Genomic DNA, 23085 nt, shown 5'->3' on the forward strand with positions numbered 1-23085 from the left:
TAAATTGACAATGTTTTAGAACCACTGGGAAATGAGAGACAGCCTCCCTCCCCCTTCAGATGGATTTTCTAGGTGGCAGAAGCTAAGTTCACAGCAGAGAGCCCAGCGAGAGAGTGGAAGCAAGGAAGGAAATTGCCTTCTACAAGAGCTGGGAAAAAACTGGCTTACAAAAGCCAGGTTGAGGATTAGACATAGGCAAATGGGTTCTTGTGATTTGGGGCCAGTAATCACCCAGCAAGATGAAATACATATTCCCTGGACTTGGGGACTTGAACACATAAGAAGAAAACAGAACTATTTAGTAAAGATGAATTATTAATTCACACACATACACATTTAATAGAAAACTTCTATTACAGATTAGGACTACCCCCAAATGTTTGAAAAACCAGTTTTCCAATTGTAGATTATTGACTTAGTCCTAGGAATAACGACTATTAAATTGGGCTATAAATTTAAGGATGCTCTACCAGCATGGTACAATTGCATATCTCTATGTCTTCTAGATTTTTTTTTTCTGTCAGTTCCCTTGCTAGCAGGTAGTCCATGAGAACTGTTTCTACATTTTGTTGGCTTCCATCAATTTTAGTTGGCTTCTTTAAATTTTCTGTGGTCTTACAAAATAAATTAAGGAAGCTCCTTCAAATTATATTGCAAACAATGTAAACAGACACCAAGTGGAATATGGTTTTCTAACAACTATTTGGTTACCTGATGCATTTGTCAATACATGTAAGTCCATGGTTACGTTTCCCTGTTTCATGCTTATATAGGACATTTATTCTTATTGTCACCAATTTCATGAGCAAGAGCCCCCCTTTTACAAATTCCATGGAATCCCATTATACCTTTGAGTCCATATATGGTTTCTTTGCCTTCCCTTGGATTTCTTCTTCCTTTAGTATCTATATGAATGGACCAGTCTATATTTGCTGATGAGTCCATTTTGCTTCCCCACCCATTGCCCACCCATGGCACCAGCACCTCTAACAGCCTCCTCTCCTCCCTCCAGCTATCCCGAGCTCCAGCATCCTTCCTTCTGCTCCCAGAGATGTGGTCCCCGTCTTGGTTTCCAGTCGGTTCATCCGTCTCAGCTGGCGCCCACCCGCAGAAGCAAAAGGGAACATCCAAACCTTCACGGTCTTTTTCTCCAGAGAAGGTGACAACAGGTAGGTGCTACCAGTAAAATTCAGGTTAATCCTCTGTCTCTTCACATGCACAATGTTGGGTCCCAGTGGCGGGAGGTCTTAGGTAGGGACTTGGGAGACCGTGTGGAATTTACTCTGTGTCTTTCACTCATTACTAAATGGAGATTGTATGTCTCATTTTCCTGTGTGGTTTTTTAAAGCAGGATTACTTATAGAATCAAATGAAGTCATTTATAGAAAACTTTCTTTAAAAGAGACAAGCATGTGAAAATCTGGTATCAGTTTTTTTTTGTTTGTTTGTTTTGTTTTCTTGATTTTCAAAGTGATTAGCAGAGAATAGCCCCAGGCTGCTCATAGGCACAGCAGGGTATGGGACAACCGCTCCAGCTCGGGTGGCAACCTCCGCTCCAGCACCTACGTCACAAGGCCTCGGGACAGCTTCCTGAGAGCACACAATGTGATCATAGCTTCTTTGAGCCTCACTTTACTTTTTAATGCAGGGGAAATAATAATACTACCCTTGCCAGGCTTTTGTTAGGGATAAATTAGGTTGCATGTATAAAGGTCATACAAGAATATCTAGTAGTTGATAGAAGTTGTTAATATGTATTATTATCAGCTAGGCAAAGGTGAGGTGTGTATGTCTGGTTTTAAGACTGCAATCCACTGTTGTTTTTTTCCTTCTCAACATCTTCCCCTTAAAATCTTTCATGATTTTAAGACTTTGAGGTCTTATTTATAAGCTAAGGCAGAGTTTGGGTAAGTTCCAATCTCTTTTATATGAATAAACTCTATAATATCTCCTGCTATTTCTTAAAATTTACAGAATTACTTGCTTTATATCCCATATTTGATCATTCTAATATCTGAATTTTTGTGAGTCTGACTCTGTGATTTGTTCCTGCTGAGTTTTCCTCCTGGTGGCTTATTCCCTCCCATGTTTGGATGAGTCAGGATTGTTAGCTCCAGAGTTAGATGTTTATCTAAGGGAATTTTTGATGCCAAAGTTTAAAGTACAACCTCCTGAGAGGATTTGCTTTACCAAATGAGACCACATTAAATAAAAGTTTTGTTAAGGATAATTTGGCCCATACAAGTTTCACACTGATATTTATTGGTTATCAGAAAGTCCAAAAAGTACAATGAGATTTGTTTTTCTGACATTTTTAACATATTAACTCAAATTAGTTGGCTTTTTTTTTATTCCTGTTCCAGCTAAGCTAAGGCTGAGACTGGCAAGTATATTCATTCACCAGTTCTCTCGTGAGCCTAATTTCATTTTATAGTTTATTCACTGAGGCTTACTCTTTCAGGATATTGGCTATGCAAGATGCTCAAATTGGACCTTTTACCCCACTTTATCTGCAAGCTTTGCTTCCTATTCTTTTCTCCTGTTGGTTTCTAAAAATCCTAGCTACAGACTTCTATTCATGGGTAAATTCTCTCAGACAAACACCAGCTCCACAGGGTCTGTTTTCTCACTATGACAATTCCCTTACTTCGTTGCCAACATATTCATGGGTAATTTTTTAGTAAGAGATTTTTAATAATTTACCTGACATTTTAGGTGTGCATTAACAGCAGAATTTTTTTTCCCTGCATACCTAGTTTGCCATATTGTTTGAAATGGAATTTTGTCGTATTTGTCAAGTGCCTATGTGGGTGGTACCATGATTACAGATCATTATTTATCAACATTTGAACATGTACATTTGACTATAAGCATGTTCAATGTTTGGAAAATGTTATTTAAGATTAAAGCAAAGCCACTCTGTAAACATGTCTCTTAGAAGGAATCAGAAAGATGTGATGCTCTCTCTCAATGGACCTTTCCATCCTGTTCCTTAGGCATTCTGTGAGTTTCTCCCCTCCTCCTGGCCCTTTGGAATTTCTATAATGACAATTAAACGTATTCAAAGAGATCAGCCTGTGAAAACCAGCTTGCTTTGGAGAAACACGATGTTGCCAAATCCCTAGATCCTGTAGAGAAAAACACTTATTTATAAATGTACTGGACTTTCCTCTCACACAGGGAAGGGATGTCATCGTGATGTTCTTCCACAGATGAGGATTTGTGCAGGGCAACTAAGGCCTCCATAAAGTGTCCATTGACTTGGCTGAGTTCTGAGTTCCACATCTTTTCTTCCATATTAAACCTCCTCTTATATGTAACCAATCTAAAGTAGACACCCATTAGTAGGCAGGGGTTTCTGGGATGTGGCAGCCTCTTCTTTCATTTTTAATAAGGACTATATTCACTTTTTGTAAAGTGTGACAGACAAAGGAAATGTAACCTGCTTTATGTATCTACATATACGGACTAATTTTGGGTCAGCAGTGGCACAGAGGAAGCAGAGAGGGAGAGAGAGAAAAGGAGAGAGGCAGAAAAAAATGGCAAGTTCCCTGCTGGGCCCCAGTTGCTCCCAGGGTTGTGCTCACCCCTGGCAGTCACCATTCATCCTCTGGAGAAGAATGGACTAGAGGGTGGTCACAGGTCTTCCAGTGCCTACTGAAGTGCTCATAGAGATCATGAGCAGAGAAGCTGGAATTCAAGTCGGAGGCTTCTAGTCTCTCCAGTCTGTGAGGGCTGTAAGCACATAGTGATCTTTAGGAGCCTCTCAGGATTTGAAAGGGACAATAATCATTGGGGGGCCAAAGTGGTATTTAGTTCAAAATGCTACGGTGTGATAATTGGATAGAACAGTATAACTTCTCTCATGCTGTGTCTCAAAAGATTTTCCTTTCTAGTTCACAGATGCAGTTAAAGCATATCCTTTATAAAGTTTCTATTTCTTTTACCATTTGACCTGACTTTAATGAGAACAGAAAAAAATACATATATACAGATAGCCTATGTTCCTTTAGATAGTTCATTTCCATGTAGAAGCAGGAGTTTGTTTTAGTCTTATCTCTGCAACTACTTAACTCTGTGACCTTCTGATAAGCCTCATAAGTTCTTTGGATCTCAGTGTGCACAGTTGTGAAAACTGGAAGCAATAATTCTTGTCCAGTTTTCTTAATGTATCTATAAGGATTTCCTGGAGGCCCCTTAAATTCAGCTTGCCCCAAATCATACACCCTGTCTCCTCCTTAAATATATTTTCCTCCTTTTTTGGAGGATTTTATGTTAGTTCCTTCTATTCTGTTGACTAAGCAAAACAAACAAACAAACAAAGCCCTATTTTACTCCTCCCTGTCTCTCAGCGCTACCATTGGTCATCAACTCCTGTCAGGTCTGCTTTGGGCGTGGCTGAGTCATGCCCCCTGATTCTGTTTTCATCATCATACTTACCTGACCTCTGACAACAGCTTCTTACCTTCTAACCCATCCTCCTCACTGTCTCTAGTTCTCTTTAGAAATAAATTTGGATCGCTCCACTGCTAAAAAATCTGAGTGTTCTTAAATTTAAATGTAAAATGTTTATATAGATCCATGCACATAATAACTTCCAAACTCTTTTGAATAGAAGTCTATCTCCAGTCAGTCTATAAAGTATGGTTCCTATAATCTATAATGATTAAAATATGCCACTTAAATCCAGATGCATGGATTTGGAAATGGAACTACTATTTTTCATTTGTTGATTTTTGTGTTTTTAATAACGTTTTTCTGCGATAACTGACAAGGAAAAGAACAGTTCTAGCTCTTAGAATTGCTATGAGAATTAATAGAAAAAATTTAAGGGAAGCATCCAAGTCAGTCAGAATGGAGGGGCTCAGGGTTCGGAATAGTGTGAGCTCAGAGACAACATGAGAAAAAGGCTGAAAATAAAGCTCAAAGAGGAGCAAGTAATAATAATAATAGGTTGCTATTTTGTGGGTGAACCATTTGTTTTTATAACTGCTCACTGTTTCCTATTTATAAAGCTGTTCTGTTATTATCTATTGAAATCTTTCTTATCTTCCAAGCCCAAGGATCAGCCCCCCTTATATAGTTGGCGAGTCATTCCCCTGGACATGCCATGGTCCTCGTCAGCACCAATCACTGCAGCCTCTTCATGGTCACTGTTTAAACACCATCCTTTCATCGCACTTTCTAGACTCTTATTTTCTATGCAGGACTCTAATTACAACAAATGTTTGATTCCGCAGACACCAACAATTCATTGATTCTACAGCATTTTCATGTTCATCGTCCTTCCTGTTTTCCTTCACTTGTTAAATGGCTAAAATCCCTTGGCCAATCATTATAAACACATACCAATGTTCTGCTTACTATTCTCTCATTTCATATTAATTTCTTAGCAAAAACCAACTCAACTAAATGTGATTTTCTACCTACTCTTTACCTGAACTCTTCTGTGTTTTCTAGCTCTCCACTGGAGTAAACATATGCCACATGTTTCTGAGCTGTGATGCCCATTTGCTCATATAGGTTTAGCTCCTTAACATATAGTTAGCTCCTTAACACCATAGTTTTCTAAGAGGTAGTGGATTAAACATCTGCCTCAGATTAGCAGTCACTTTGTCAGGAAAATTACTCTAGCTCAGATCATCATCAATCTGTCTGACTGGTTAATGGTGTCAATAAAACAAGTGCCATAGAAAACAATTTTTATTCAGTCACTTGTGTGCTTTTATTCTGTAAATCAGAGAGCAGCATAAAATTCTAGAACCTGAAAGACAGAATTCACAGAGACACAATTGCTTCAGAGATATCCCACTATCCCCTCATAGCACTTAAAAATCATTGGCATTGAAATGAATATTTTGAATCACAGTCTGACCTCCTTTTACTTAAACACAGAGACTGATGCCCAGGGGAGGGTTCAGTCACATGCCTAAGCCCGCAGAGTAAACATGAGTAAGGAGAGCAGGCATTTAACTGAGCATATACTATGCCAGGCACCAGACTAAGCATCTTGCATAAATTATACTATCTAATCCTCACAACAAAATGTCATCCAGATGAAGTTTATGGAAGAGGTTTACACCTCTGGGATGCAGCTAGTAAGTGGTAGAACCAGAATTTAACCGCATGCCTGGCTCCAAAGCAGGTGTTCTAACTACTACAGAAACTTTCTCCTAACCAATTAACCTGGGGAAATAAATAAGATTTCTCAATTTTTTTTTTTTAGAATTATGACATAGATTTCTCCTATAGGCTTATTTCTGATAATTTTCTGTTTCAATGGCTAAGTTGATTTGCATCATTTATTTACCATATAAAAGTTACAGTTGTGACTTTGTAATTTATGTATAGAACACCATCCTTACATTTAGTAATCTGAAGTTACTTATGGAGTGCAACTCAGTGTAGTCCAAAAGTTAAGGCTATGCGGCTATGGAATTGAATTGCGTGGATTACAATCCTGGCTCAACATTTTACTAGCTTTGTGGCCTTGGGCCAATCACTGGTGCCTTGCTTCCCTCACTTGGGATAATAATAGTACCCGGCATATAAGGTTGTGATGAGTATTAATTTAAGTCAAGGAAAAGTGCCTCATACATATGTCTGTTGCCTGGTGCAGCAAAAGCACTCAATTCTTGTCAGCTAGTGCTACATGCAAATCATTGTGCAGGTTGGAAATGAAAGCCAATGAAATACAGGTAGCCCCCTACCCCCATCCATAATTAGAAAAGACTTTCTCACTTTCCCAAACAGCCCATTTGATCCTCAGATAAAGCAGGAATGGCAATCTTTCTGCTAGAGATGAGCATGCATGGCTCTGCTCAGAAGGCCTAAAAAGTACTGTCCAAAGAGCTACAGAACTAGTAAATATTAAAAGCAGGATTTAAACACAAGGTTTCTAGCCCAGTGATCGCCTCACTGTACCCATACAAAGTAAAAGATATTTCCTAAACAAGGCACATATATAGTACTGTGGGAGTTCAGATGAGAGAAGTAAAAACACTTTCCATGGGCATCATTCAATTTAATCCTCACAATAAGCCTGTGGGTAGGCTGATGAGTGACTGGCATCTTCATTTTGCAAATGAAGCAGGGAGGACTCCAAGATAGCAGCCAGTGACTTGCTCAAGGTCCCGACATGCTTATTTTGTGGCAGAATAAAGACTGGACTAGGTCTTCCAATTTGCAGCACTGTATGCTCTACAATGCTTTATGCTGCCTCAGAAAAGCTCTGAGCACTGCTCAGGACTAGAGAGATGCTTTTCCTGATTAATATGGAGAATTCGTCTTAGAATTCACTGTGCGTTAGGTTTTCAACATGGTGTTTACATATTATTCCCCTGCCCTTCAGAGTAGAGAACTGTGCAGTTGACGAATCTTGTTATCCATGAAAAGAGTGTATTAGGATGGAAAGAGAGCAAGATTCAGAATCAAAAGCACTACATTCTGACCCTGGCTTACTACTTGCCAGAGTTAGCTTTCCTCTCACTATGCTTCTCAGTGAAATATAAAACCTGGTCCTTCCCACCTCACAATGATCTTAGATCATTGAATAAGAGAATAGTCATTTAATTCTTCCAAAGGGTTTAAAAGATATTTTAAAACATGCCACCTACAAACACCGTATATAAATGGATGATCCTTTATGCACTATGAGTTGACTATGTCTAGCCCTGTGATTGCAGTAATAGAGGAGCCAACATTCTCTTTAGAAGCACTTTCGTTGTGTTGAGAGGACGATTCTACTGATGGATAGATAACTACACACCAAGTTAAGAGCTCTAAAGGAAAAGAACAGGGTCTGTAAGAGAAGCTCAGAAACATGCACAGTGTCAATGTTGTAATCAGATTTGCATAATGAAAACACGATGGTAGCTGCAGAATGGAAATTGACCAGAGGTGGCTGGTAGAAGTTAGGAAGCTCTTTAGTAGGCTGCTGCGGAAGTTTAAGCAAGAGATGATGCTGGGTCTGAGTAAAGGTGTATCAGCAGAGATGGAGCACTGGAGGCAGGTTCTAAAGATATTTAGGAAGCAAAATTGAGAGAACCAGGTGATGGATTGGGCATTAATGGTGAGAGAAGGGAAGTTTTCAAGGATAGTTTCTGGGTCTCTGGCTTGTTTAAATGGGTAAATGGTGGGACAGTTTGCTGAGTGAGATAAAGATGCTGGAGAAGATACAGATTTGGGAGTAAAGAGCCTAAATTCTGTTTCAAACATGATGGTTTGACATACCTTTACAATATTCAAGTGAGAATGTCAAGCAGGACATTGAAAATAGGAAACTGGAGTTCAGAGGAGAAGTTTGGACCAAATACATAGATCAGGAATTTATCAGCATACAGATGACAACTGCAGCCAGAGAAGGGTGAGATTTCCCACCCACTGCCCCCAAGAAAGACAGAACTAGAAGAGGATCCAGACCTGAGCCATATTCATTATGGGGGCATTGGCTAAAACTAAACAAAATATATGATTTCAAATAAAAACTTGTTTTCATGAAAGAACTTTTTATTTGTTGTTCAACAGTTATGTAACTAGCCTCTTAGATGTTTACTAGATGCTCAAACAGGTCATATTAAAGAAAAAATTTTAAAAACCGTTTCTCAGACTATGTTTAGAAAAAGCAGAGTTTTTAACCAAAGTGTAATGGAAGTACCTCTGACCAAGAAGATGACCTCCATTCCCCACTGTGCTTTGTCTGGTGCTGAGTCACCTCTGAGCCTACCTGCTCTTCAGAATAGCACTGACTCGAAAGTCTGTGCTTCTGGAGTACTAAAAAGTGTGACATTTGGGTGGTTGTCACTTAGCTTGCTGCTGTCACTTTGAACCTTATTACTTATTCCAGGGATTTTTGACAAGTATGCCACAAAAATTTTTAAAGCATGCAATATCTGGCTATTTAGTCAGGGACACTGGCCTCTTCTCTTATATTGTCAAATAAAAAATGACAACAACCAACACAACAATAGCTATCTGGTGGGAATGCATTGAAATTATAACTATTTTTTTTGTCAGATTGGCAAAAAATATAATGTATTTTTTGGTGTGCCACAGAATTTTAGTAATTAGTTTATGTGTGCACGAGGTGCCCTATTCTAGCAAACACTCTATTTCCATTTAGAAATCTTCTCATTTCACCATTGCTAATCTCACTAAAGAAATGAAATGAACGTGGGGGTGAATAAAAAGGATATGTTAAAAATAGCGTAGTGCCTTCTTTACAAAGGAACCTTAACATAACTCTTGTCCCTTGGAGCAACTAATTGGGTATTTAATACATCAAGACAGCATTTATTGCTCACCTCACAGCTGTTTACTTACTATGTATACTAGAGACAGGTTACAAATAATACACTGAGAACCAGTATCATGCTTAATCTTTAATCTCTGTTTACTTCTGAAATGTAAATACAGAAGTGCTACATTCAGCTAAAAAAACAAAAAAACACACTGGTCATTTTCTATTCCCAGTTAAACATGTTAGAGTAGAAAGACTTTGAGTAGATCCCACTCTCAGTTTTCACATAACAAAAATGAGACGCCAGGTGGTGAAGCGGCATGCCAAAGGCCACCCTGTTCAGCTGGGGTGGAAATTGGCTAGAATACAGCTCTGTGAGCATTTATGAGATGCACTATGTGGCAATATTATGCAATTATTCTATTAAACTTTTCTCATTTATTTATGCATTCTTTTAAAAAATTGTGCACACCAGCAACATAGCGATTTTTTGGTGTTCAGTGGGTGTATGTGCTAAATATCAATAAAATATGAATGGAGTCCTGACTGTATGGCTCAGATGGAAGGGTCTCCAGTTAGACTCCTGGTCAGAGCACATGCCTGAGTTCTGGGCCAGGTCCCCAGTTAGAGGCATGAAAGGGGCAACCAATCAGGCTATCTCTTGCACATGGATGTTTCTCTCCCTCTTTTTCTCTCTCCCTTCTCCTGTTTCTAAAAAATAAACAAAATCTTTAAAAATTAAAATATGAATGGTATATGGCTTCCAAAATAATTAACAATTGAGTCAAAGAGACAGACACACGTCTATTAACACACTGGGATGTGTTCTACAGTAGATGTGGAAACCAGGAGCAGCAAAAATGCAAAAGAGAGAGCATTTAATGCTTCTGAAGTCAGATAGGAACTTACAGTCAGGACATGTCATTTGAATTGGATTTGAAGAGTTAACAAGCTTTTCCCAAACCAAAAAGAAACTGAATCAGGAAAAGGTAACTCTAGGTTAATCAAAACAAAATAAGAAAAACTGATGAAAGGTAGAATGACAAAAGACAGAGAAACAAGGATTTGATACAGTGTTCTGAGGCATGGTGACTCATTGAAGATGAGTGTGAAAGGTTTAGCCCACATCTTGAAGGTCTTTGGATAATGTCCCAAGGAGCTGAGATTATATTAACTATGGAATGCCAACAGCTCAAAGTTTGGGGCATGGAGTTGACAGACTATGTATGTTAGAAGAGACTGTCAATAGAAGATAGAAAGAACTGGGAAAACCAATGACAAAGAACTAGGAAAAGCTATTATTACAATGCAGTGCATTGTAGGTACAGCCAAGATCCAGGGCCAGGGCCAGGCACACTGCAGGTGGGACCAGAGACTGCAGCCTGACCAGAATTAGGTCTCTGTGCAACTGATGCAAGTTTACTTTCCAAGCCACAGTGTCCCGGTTTGTGACTTAAAATGAACAAGACAGACTGAGCTCAGAAAGGCAGCAGCATGATTGTTACTGGGTCAAAGTGTGTGCTTTTAGATCATAGCTGTTATTTTCTAAGAAACCTCAACCATGTAACCCAGGGCACTCACCACTAGAATTTATAAGAAAGAAATGCTTGCGAATGAACTCTTCTTGGTCCCAATATAAAGGTCCAAGCAGGCAAACTACCAACAGCTTTTTTCAGTTAGCGGGAGGAGACAAACTTGTATACTTACATTGTATGTGGATTTTCAGTGATTGAATTTGATGTGAATGGATTCTAGAATGCTCTGGTGACTTACTCCTTTTACTTCAGTCAATTTTTCTTGACTTGCCTGAACCCCACACTACCAAGTCAGAGTCAGGGGAAAGAGGAGAGTAATAGAGTTTTGTCTGACAGTGTCTGCCACCAGAAACCGTGATTCTGAGCTCTGCGGATTGGGAGGGTCACTATGTCTTCAGAGCCATAGGAGAGAACTTCACTGAGAGGCAGTCGGCCTGGGCTCCTGCTACGTGGCCAGGAGTAGTCAGTGTGGTGACAGTGACAGACAGAAAACCCCAACACATAACTGAGCCAACCCTTAACGTCTCCTGTTCCCTGTTCCTCAGAACCCTGTGTGCTTATCTGCCAGTTACAAAGAAGCGTGGGCTGGACTGAGCGGACAAAAAATCCTATTGATGAACTGCTTAAATGTAGAGACTATGGGGAGCTAAACTCCTGGAGGTGCTGGCATTGTTCTGTCGGGGGATTAGAGAAACAAAGAGTAACAAACTGCCTTTCCAACTCAGATTTTACTTACTTGTTGGGAATGACCTGCAATGTTTAGTTTTCAGCTTTTAAAGAACGAAAGGTGTGATCGAAAGCCTCCTTCTGATCTTTTGGGCTCATAACTGGACAAATCTGTGAAGGGTGATGTGGCAGGAAGCACTGTTCTCCCAGAATGCATTTGAATCACGTTAGCAGTTTGATGTCCTTCCAGTGGGACCGAAGGGAGCATCAGAGCAGCCGGGAAACAAACCCAGACACCAGCAGGGACATCGGATATGCCAGGGCTGTCCACCTGCGAGTGGGTGGGACTCGGGGCACCTACTCCTTCTCAGTGGCTGGCAACAAAACTCCACCTTTTAAAAATATTACTATTTTCATTAATGGAACCTGTTTAATACTTCTAGTGATGACTTTTTTTAATTTTAACTTATCTCTGCAAGCAGAATTTATCTGACAGAAAAAATTAAAAACCAAAATTGGGGGCAGACCCATAGCTCAATTAAGTCTATTTTCCTTTTGTATGATTGTGGCTCCTGTTAATTTCTTTCCTCATAATCCTTCATCTGAACACTTTGTGGAAAAGTTCTCTTCTTGGATTCAAGAGCACTTATTTTTTTTCTGAGGTTGTGATGTTATTTGAGAGTAATAATAAAAATAACAGTACTAAGTACCACATATGGAAGACTCCATATTGAGTACCAGGCACCACGCCTACTGCTTGATATGGTTTGTATTTCATTCTGTAGAAACTCTACAAGTAAACATTTTTATGGTACCAGTTAGCATTCAAGGAATCTGGAGCTCAGATAAGTTAATGAGAAAGCCAAAATAAGAACCCCAGGTTAAAAATCCTAATCCACTCTATAGCCTATACAGCACTTAGCTGTGACCCCACATTGATATGATTAACAGATTTCTGAAAAAAGTGGCACATAAAATTAAAATGTTACATCATTGTATAAGACCAATAAGAGCCCACACTGAAGAAGTGAGTGGCCCATTTACAGCAGGACTGGCATGTGATTAGAAGAGGTACCACAGAGCTAGCTGTCTCTGAAGCCATGTTTGCAGAGAAAGCACATTGCATTGGCTTAAACTGTATTTTTACAGATCACCACCAAAGAAATTTTTCCTCAAGACTTTTTATTCATACTTTATGTAACATTGAGAAGGTATCAATTGTCCATATCGATGAATATAATTTTCCCATGATTATTATTAATTTGGGATACTTTTTGGAGGCTAAGAGATATTATGGAAACCTAAATTCCATTGTAATGAAGTCCAGTATCCCCTTTTATATGTAAGTGATATTCCCTTTATATGATTTTGGACATTTTTGCTTGTGCATGCCCAAATTATCTTGCTTCTTTTTTCCTTTGAAAAATGCTTGTTCAAAGGGTTAGGCCAGCGTGTCCTAGAACACAGCTATTTTATCTAAATTATTTAGTAGTTAAAAAAATAAAGTCAATTCTGAAAGCTGCCTTTTCTTATAGATACCCAAAAAGTTTGGTATGAAATTCTGACCTTCAATGACAACTATGTTGCTTGAAGCTCTAGAAGGAAAAGAAATGACTCGTAATAGATCACAGACAAATTCTTCCTCCCATTTCCTTGTGAATGGCCAGTGTGCCTTCTTCCCCTTTAGGATCCCCTGCTCTCCACCCAGAGTGCCCATGATCCAAATAAGTACCGCTATTGTTGAGTGATATAAAAACTGGATTTAGAGGATGAAGCTTCAGATTTCATTCTTTTCTGTGATAGCCATTAACTGTGAGTCCTTTGGGGAAAAATAGTTCTCTAAATCTTCTTTTGCTTCTGTAAAATAACAACAATAAAATCACCCTATCTATATAGAAGGCTATATGAGGTAATGTATATAAAATTTATTCTACTAAAGAAGATAAATAAGATGCAAAAATCCACATCTGCCAAGCATGCAATCTGATTGTGAGGCTCTCCTTTCAAAAAGATACTTACTGTTTTAAATAATCTTAGTCTGGTAGGAGATTAAGTGGCATATGACATATAGAAGTGTGACACGTGGCATGTGGCATATGAAAGTGTTCCCTGATGTTTTTTACCCTTACCTACTTTAGGTTTCTATTGAATCCCACCCAGACCCCTCCCCCACTATGCCACAATTCATCCTTGCAGCAACTTAGCACCTAAAGAAACACCTAAACCTTGTGCTGTATCCAAATTCATACCAGGTATTTTTTTAATTGTAGTAAAATATATATGGCATAATGTTTATAGTTTAGTGATTTTTAAGTATCGAGTTCTGTGGCATTAAGTGCATTCACCTTTTTGTGCAACCATTACCACCCTCTCTCTCCACAACTTTTTCATCCTCTGCAGCTGAAGCTTTGTACGCATCAATTACTAACTTCCCATTCCTCCGTCCCTCTAGCCCCTGGTGATGACCCATAGTGCATATTTTAGTTTATTAGCAGTATCAGATAAAATAATGCTAACTGCTATAACAAATAATGGCTCAAAACTATTTGATTCTATAAGGTAGAAAAAGGATGTTTGTGATTGAAGACAATTCTTCCTCCAGCTCTTCTCCCAAATTCTTACAAACTTTGACTCCTCCGTCATGAGTACATGGCCTCCCAGGTTACCACGTTTGCCTGTCTTGAGGGCACAGCTGGAGGAAGAGAATGTGGAGGAAGCCATAAAGGGCAGGGAAAATGTAGGTTTATAGTTATGAGTATGCAAAGCATGGCGTTTATTCATATTTTTTAAAAATTGTATTTATTGATTTGGGGGAGAGGAGAGAAAGAGAGAGAGAAACAGGGATCTGCTGTCCCACCCATCCATGCATTCATTGGTTGATTCTTGTATGTGCCCTGACCCAGGATCAAACCTGCAACCTTAGGGTATCAGGATGATACTCGAACCAACTGAGATAACCTGGCCAGGGCCACAGAGATTATCTTTATTTTATTATTTATTAATTATTGTATCACTTTCCATACGAACAATTGTAAACCAAGTTTTGCCCACCCAGTATGTGTGGTTTTTCTGGGCCAGGCTTAAAGTCAGCACATATCGCATACAGACTCATTGGTTAGATGTAGTCATATGGCTTCAGCTAGACTTCAGCACATGAAGAAGAAGTGGGTGGAGAATGGCCCCCAGTCTCTGCCTTGGAAGTCAAAGTGGTATCAGAGGGGACATATACACGCCCATGAGTCACCCTTCCTTCCCTTAAAAACTTTTTCGTTTCTCTCTTTGGAAGCCTAATTTTCCTTGACAGGAAAGTACAGTTTTCATTCTAAATAGCTCCCAAAACCAAATAAAACCAAACGGCAAAATTAAAACCTACATATAATTCCACTGAGATGTCAGAGACACTATCTAGAAATATAAATTTTAAGGAACAGTTGAGTAGCTTAAACAGATTTCCTTCTTCACCCACTCAATCAAGTATATGCGGCCGATGAGGGTATAAATTTCTAAAATCATGTGTGTCCTTAAAGAATAGTTTGGTAGTTTTCATTTCTTATACATCCGCGCCCATGTCCATAGTGTTTATTTTCTCTTAATATGCATTTAAATCCCACCATGGTCAGCAGACTGATTCATGTGCTTGGAACCACTGAGGAAGTTTTTAGTTGGAAAATGCATTGGGCACATGCAGATGGGGCTTGAGGAACAAGGCAAGGACACGTGTTGTTTCTGTACAGAGGGGGGGTCTACTTCCTTTTACTAATTGCTGTTAATGTAACCAGAGGAACTCACACTCCACAAACATCAGCACTCAGCATCTGCCTTTTCCTTTCCTACAGTGAAAAGGAAATACAGAAGTACATTTGTTGGCAATACTCACAAAGATGGATTTGTAGAAAAATTGAAACCTTGATTTCTGCCATTAGCCAAAGTTTATGATATGCATCTTCCTGTCTACATTCCAGATGTTTCTCCTCATTTTAATAGCCCTTTGTCATGAGATTTGAATCCTAAATTTGAAAGTGTCAAGGGGAAAGACTTGACTTTGTAAGTTTCATGGAACTGGCACAAACTGGAACCCCCCAGTAACCCTGCAACATTTAATCTGTAGGCCCTGAAGTCAGTTTATTTCCCATAGTGAGTCTCAGAGATCTTGAATTATGCTCCAGAGACACCATTAAATGAGGAATCAACCTTTGTTCCACCTCACTACTCTTGCACGTTAGTTAAGATTTTGGCTGAAAGTATTGATGTTGGAATAATCTTTCCCTGCTTTGGTTTCCCAGGGAACGAGCATTGAATACATCCCAGCCTGGGTCCCTCCAGCTTACTGTGGGAAACCTGAAGCCGGAAGCCATGTACACCTTCCGCGTCGTGGCCTATAACGAGTGGGGGCCTGGGGAGAGTTCACAGCCCATCAAGGTGGCCACTCAGCCTGAGTGTGAGTATGAAAGGGGAAAGGACGCATTTAGAGAGTGTTTATTTTTGCCAGCAGCACCCTTGGGTCTGTCCATAGAAATTTCTTAAGAAAATGGATGGGAGGTTCTTGAAGCAATGTATGTAATTTGAAGATTTTAAAGATAAGGTAACTCTTTAAGAAAACACCCCCCCTCAACTTAGGACATGTCTTTGTAATGGCAAATTAACAACTACAAAGGCCTGATCCATCCATATAGAAGATGTGTTTACTTTCTAAGTGATTGACCTGCTCTACCTGCCAGTACTTCATTCTCAGCATCGGGTTTCAGCTTCCTCCATTGATTTTTCAGATTTTCCAAATTTGTCTGCAAGAATATAACATCAGAAGTAAAAGAACAATGACATTGGACTTCTAAATTCAGGGACTTATTAAGGAACTTAAACATGCCCCAAGTGCCTTTCAGAAGCCTCCAAAAGGGAACCATGACTCAAAGAATATAAAGAGATAATCTCTGTTGGGCAATCGCACTATCCTCTGACTTAGGTTGCTGCATTAATCTTCATGATCACAGAATAAAGTAGCTGAATGTTCTTTGACCAAGTTAGAATTCAGCAATTTCTGCCTTTATAAAGACACAGCCCCCAGACTGTACTTTTGAAAAACACTCTGAATTTTATAAAATTTTGTTTTCTACTAAACTTTGAATGTCATTTGAAAAGATTGATTACTGATGAGCAGTTTGCCAGCTTTACTTTATTTAAAATCTTCTTTAAAATGTTGAAGAGCAAGCAGGAGTGCTCAGATAGATATAGCATCTGTGCACTGGTCACATGGCATACGCTTGGCAAAATCGCCATTCTTTCTTCTACATAGTGAAGGGTACAAAGACAGGATAATAAATTGTGGAGGGGGAATGTAAGAGGGAGGGGCTAGTGGTACAAGTCTCGGAAATATTTGCCTCAGAGAAATAAAACCTCAGGTAGCATCTTCACAGGTGTAAGAACGTGTAGGCTTCAGACAGTCTTTAGGAAATGCACTTTCCCAGGCGGGACCAGCTAAATATTGCAGGACCCAGAAGCTACAGTAGTATGTTAAGCCACGCTCTGTGGATGACCCTTCTGAGCTTGGGACCTCATGTAACTTCTTTGGTCCTGTACCTGTGAAGCTGGTCCCACTTGCAGGTTTCTGTTCTGAAAAAAATGTTTTGTTTTGTGGCTATTCAGATTTAAATCACTAGGTAATGTCAATTTCCATTTCAGTGTCTACGTTAACATACTATTTAAGTCATCAGTGATCGATTTACTCTTCATAGATCTCTCATATATATATATATATAAAATCAATAACTTTTATAAATAGTTGATCTTTTTAATTTATAAAATTGAATAAAAACAAATTAGGTCAGAATATACATTTTCAAAAATCATATATGCCATGTTATATACAGACTGACCAGTTTAAAAACACAGCAAAAATTCTCTAAGGAAAACTCTTGTTCACTTTTCTAATAGAAGAACTTAAAAGCATGTTCATTTTCAAAAGCTCCATTTTCTATGGACAATCTGAATTCTTCATTTCCTAATTCTAATGGTATCCCTAGAATTGTTTTAGTGTAGTTTTCAGGGCTGACTGGCCATGATCACACTTCTGATAAAAATCTTAGGTCGTCAGCCTTATTTTCTAAGATTGAGCAATATTATTTTTTGTTTTATCAATACCAGTGTTTCTAGGTATACAACTAATAAATCAATTTCCACTGTTTTTTAGCTCATTCTATGCCAACTTTCCAAGGCAAAGGGCAAGAAAGTATTTTTATTTTGACACTGACTAATTGTAATGCCTTCTTTAGTATACACACACACAAAATGCTCAGGATACCATATTTTCTGCCATTTTTAGTGTTATTGATTTTAAAAATATCAGTGATCATTTGTATCACACAGTTTATAAAAGAAAAGCATGGTATAAATCATTATAAGTGCATTTAATGAACATCTATGATGTTCCTAACACTGTTCCATGCTGTCTGAGGCACACTAAAAAAGCATACGTATGTAAGGATGTAACAGCACTTAACAGATATCAGAAGCTTCTTGGGGAAGCAACTATTCTAAATATGTAGCAGTTACAAGACAACTAAAGGAAGCTTGTAAGAAGTTGTCTGCCAACTGAATCACAGAGTAGCTGTGGGCCCATTACCTGTGATGGCTGAGGCACAGTATCTAATTACTTTTTAATGCCTGAATCATTCATGTCCCCCTCTTCAAGTCTGTGTTGTATTGCAAAGACAACTTCCTCGGTCCTTTTTATATCAGCCATCCCTGCTCATTCAGAAAGTACCATGGGAATCTGTGCAGAGGACCCCACTGGGTGCGGGTCTCAAAATTAGCATCAATGATGATAAGACATGAAATAGAAACTACATGTCTGGCTTAGTAAAATATGGGGTTTGTTGGCATTGTTTCACATAAGGTATCTTTTCTACAGAAAATGAAAATGGGAAATCCTTCTGTTTTAGAAACATGAAGGAGCCTTGAATTATTTTCATTAAGGGCAGTGATAATGACCTTAGAATGAGACCCATATTTACGGCCTTTTATAGCAGTGCTGTGTCATTTAATCACTTCTGTTTGTACCACTGTGTGTGGAGTAAGGATTCTTTCCTTTGCAGGCCATTCATTGTTCATTTGTACAGTGATCAGATTCTACATCGCTGACAACTGTCATCGGAAAATTCTTCTCTTACTGAGGAAATAGGTAGATAAGAACAATTCAGCCTAAACAGTGTGTTCAGAATATCCCTTACATGTTCAAAACAGTTAGCCAACTCCTCCGATTCATTTCGATTAAGAGTACTGTGTAGTTCACTTGCTGTCTTATTACATACATTAAGATAAATAAATAATGTTATCATGACTAATGGGCACTGCATGTGTATTTTATCTTCTATTGTTAACACAAAATGCCATTTTGGTGATTTAAAAATATATTTAGCATAAGGAATACTTCATCTTCTCCAAGCCTGCTCAGTAATGCACAAATTGCTGAGGGAAACAGAACATTCTAGAGATCCAGCGTTTATTTCCTGTCGGCCCCTCCCCTCCCCCTTCTCCTTTTCTCTTCCTCTCTCTCCCTCCTCCTTACCAGACCTGTCCCTCTCCCCCTCTAGAACTTTCTCAAACTTCTTATAAGCTCATCTCTTTGCATTTTTAGAGGGAGTGCAAAGGCTGATTTTGTTATTTGGCTAGAATATCAGAATTTAGTGGCAAGGGGGGCACATTTCCGTCATTATTTCTCTCCCTGACAAAATGATCTTATCTATTGAAAATGACTCTCATCTGGATATGCATTTGGTGGCTCCTTTTATCACTGTTTTTCCAAATATGATGTAGTAATTGTACACTAAAATTGCATAGCTTTATACAAATTGAATTCAAGTTTTCCATATTATTTGAAAATATCAACTCTATTATGAAAGCCATATTCTCAAGGAATAAACACTGATAGAAAATATGTCTGAAATATAAATCAGCCAGCAACTCTTTCCAAAAGTGCATACATTTTGTAATAATCATTTAAAGAGATCAACAGCCCCAGATCCAGTTTATGAAATAATCACCCAGAATAGAACAGCTTGATTTATAGAAAGGTTTGTGTTCCCTGATTGTATCTTCCTTTTGCTAAACCCTTGCTCTTTCCCCTGCCTTTATGGAGTATAATTTCTCCACTGTATTGTCAGCAGGATTTAAGTCTCTGCCTGCTTAAGACTTGTCTAATCTCTTCGTACCACATGTGGAGAATTTTTGAATTATTATTAGGGGCCCTTTAAGATGCTATTACGGCAGTTTAATCGTGAATGATATAAAGATGGACCACATACTGGCTGGAGGCTTGAGTTAGAATGGGAAGCCTATTTGCTAGACCACAACCCAGTTATCCACAAAACACTTTTATATTTCAGTCATAAGTAATATTCTTAGTCCATTATATTCCTCACACTGAAAAGATGAGTGAAAGCAACCCCTAAGTTGGATGGCTTTAGAATATATTAGCCAGAGGAATAGACGTGTTTACTTTTTTCGTCGTGTCTTGGATGTCTTGGATTTTTTTCCTTTTAATTCTAACAGTGCTTTACTTGATGGTATGGAGAGAGCTAAAATGTCTCTGAATGTTATCTCAAAAAATTACTACCTGCATCTTAGAGCAAGTTTCTTGATCCTGGAGATCTCGGTTTTCTCAATTATAAATTGGAGATATTATTTATTCTCCCTCCTCACAGGATGTGAGGATGAAATGTGATGAAATGGGAAGCCCCTGAGTCTTACCTGGTGTCTTGTAGGCACTCAGTAGAAGTTCCCTGCCCTTAATGGGGTCACATAGGAGCATAATTCCAACTGCCCTGCACTTGCAAACAAAGTGGTGGCTCTGTAGGGCAATCACCAAAGTAATTAGGCTAATATAATACCTTCTTGACAGTTTAGAACTGGCTTGATTACTCTATTAATAAAATATACATATATACACATACACACACATATGCTCTGTCCAGAAGGTATTCAGCCATAAAATATGAAAAAGAGACATTTATTGAAGAAAATTCAATATACAAGAAACATTGTACAATAGCAAAATGACTCCTCAGTCTCCTTCAGAGTAGGCACCTTGGGACTTCTCACAGTTCTACCAATTGCCATCAGCTGCTCCATCATATTTTCCTGAATCTCACTGACAGTCTGAAATCTCTTCACTTTCAAAGGTGATTTTAGCTTTGGGAAAAGCCAGAAGTCACAGGACACCAAATCTGGGCTGTAGGGGGCTGAGTCACCTAAGTAATTTGATGTTTTGCCAAAAAGCTCTGAATGAGACGTGATGCATGAGCAGGTGTGCTGTCCTATGAAGCTGCCAATCACCAGCTGGTCATAGCTGTGGCCTTCTGAATCATCCAAATAATTTCCTTGGAGGAATGTTCAAACTTGATGCAAAATTTGATACAGATTCATTACTCTCTTTGCTCAGTCATTTTGAATGTGAGGGCCACACAGTACACATGCTCACTCAGCAGTGTCTACCACCCCCACTGACTAGTACAGTGAAGTCATCATTGTTCACACATGGGTATTCCAGTCTACCTCCTTGGCTGCCAGGTTACACTGATGTTGTACAAACCATTCTCATTATATTAACAATGGCTGGACTTTTTCTAAACAGACTATTTCATCTATATAGAGATCTATAAATAAAATATATCTCAATATAAATAACTTTCCCCCTAATTATCTTTTCCTTATAATTTATTAAGCTATTATAGACTGGGTTTTCTTCTAATTTATTTTACTTAATATATATCTTTGCATCCCTAACTAAATTTTGAAATCTTGTAATCAGAGAACACTCTATCCTATAAAAGGTGTCACAACATTTCTATTTTATGAATAGCCAGTTGGTTAAAAGATGCTGGTAGAATCCAATTTGTACTGAATATGTGGCAGAGATATTAAATATCTGTATTTATTTCATTATGATTCTAAAAATTAAGCAAACCAAGTAACTTACAGTTCTGTCCAGCTCATTTATTTTAGCACTTGAGCTGATTTCCAGTCATTAATTGCACTGCATAGTGATTTGAATGAATATTTGGGGTGACTGTTGTGGCAAGGATGACCATGAACCCATCAGGAATGGTCCAGTTGTTTGGTACCTGGCTTTAGATTAATAGTAGAAATCAATAAAGATGAGCACTTACATTGCACCTTTTTTTGGTAGCATACAATGCAGATGCAATATTAAAAGTCTCTCATTGCAAAACATGTTTTCTGATATTACAAAAATAAGATGTGAGGAGCAGTGCAGGTCTAGACTTAGCAAAAACTAATTATTCTTGAACAAATGAATGAAGAAAATACAGAGAGAAATTAAAAGCTAATAGTTCAGCTTCCTCAGTGACAGAAAGCTTAAAGAATCTCCTTAGATTTAATGGTCAATTAGATGAGGTATTATGTCTTTTACAATGGCCCATGCTAGTGGAGCAATCAGAGGCAGGCTTGGAAGAATGGGTTGTTTAATCACTTCTAGGAGAGTTCCAAACAAATCTGAGTCCCTCTATGCTTCATTCATTCAACCATTCATTCAAAAGTAATTATTTTATGCTAAGTTATGGGCCTGTCTCATTTTTTAGTATATCAACAAGTCACATATGTCTACTTGAAGTTGTGTGCTGAAGTAAAATTAAATTTAAAATTTAGTTTTTCAAGCATATTAGATATATTTCAACTATTAAATAGCACTTAAGTTTATATATATAAAAAACTAAAATTTTAATTCTTTAGTCTTATTTGCCAGATTTCACAAGTCATACATGAGTACTGGCTACTGTATTGGACCACACAGAGAACATTTCCATTATTGTAGAGAATTTGATTGAACAGAACTGATCTAGCCACTATGATAGTAAATAAGGGTACAAAGCAATTCCAACATTGTTCTGACTCTCTAATCAGAATTCTAGTGAAGAATCTAGTGGAAACTACTTTAAATGGAACTCACTAAAAAAGATATTTAACAGATTAGTCTCTGAGAATGCTAAAAAGTTTTTTAGTCATTGAAATAATATAAAATATTTATTTTTAAAAGACAAGAGAATCTAGATCTGATCATATTCTCTGGTTAGTTACTTCAAGTTCCTTAAATATTTCTCAAGTTAAAAAAAGTAACTTTCAAAACACAATTAAAGATAAAGGACAAAAATTGTGTGTTGCTTCGGTTAAATAGTAATATAGCAGAAGTTCAATTTTTCCCTGAAAAGGTTCTACTGCTGTGCTGTTATTCTCTTGTTTCAAGCACAAAGCATAATTCAGTCTTCTTCCAGTGGTATAATCAAACATCCAGAGAAGCTATATGCTTGGTGAGAAGTATATAAAACAAAAGCTAATATGCTTGAAACCTGTGTAACTTCTTTAACCAATGTCACCCCAGTAAATTTAATAAAAATATTTTATATTTTCTAATAACTATATTCACATTTATTTAAAATCAGTCACTAATTTTTTTAATTTAAGTTTTATTATATTTTTCCATTACTACACTTCACTACACCATCACTACACTGTTGTCCATGAAAACTATTTTAAAAGAAAGGATAAAAAGCAAATTACTTCTCACTGATATTAGGTAGTACTAAGAAAGAAGACTTGAAAGTATAATAATTGAAGTTTTGGAGAAGTATGGCTACC

The 23085-nt window shown here is 38.0% G+C and overlaps 1 protein-coding gene across 1 annotated transcript in view; it reads left to right on the plus strand.

Moving 5' to 3' along the window:
- The window catches only part of DCC (DCC netrin 1 receptor), a 1009790-nt gene that overhangs the window by 707164 nt on the left and 279541 nt on the right, over positions 1–23085 (plus strand). The window contains exons 8-9 of the mRNA XM_054583674.1: positions 1013–1169; positions 15723–15877. Of these exons, the coding sequence (XP_054439649.1) occupies positions 1013–1169; positions 15723–15877 (312 nt within the window). The remainder of the gene's footprint in view (positions 1–1012; positions 1170–15722; positions 15878–23085) is intronic.

Source organism: Pteronotus mesoamericanus, unplaced genomic scaffold (genome assembly GCF_021234165.1).
Source record: "Pteronotus mesoamericanus isolate MK-2021 breed Mesoamerican mustached bat unplaced genomic scaffold, CSHL_Meso_final contig_74, whole genome shotgun sequence".
NCBI classification, from domain to species: Eukaryota; Metazoa; Chordata; class Mammalia; order Chiroptera; family Mormoopidae; genus Pteronotus; species Pteronotus mesoamericanus.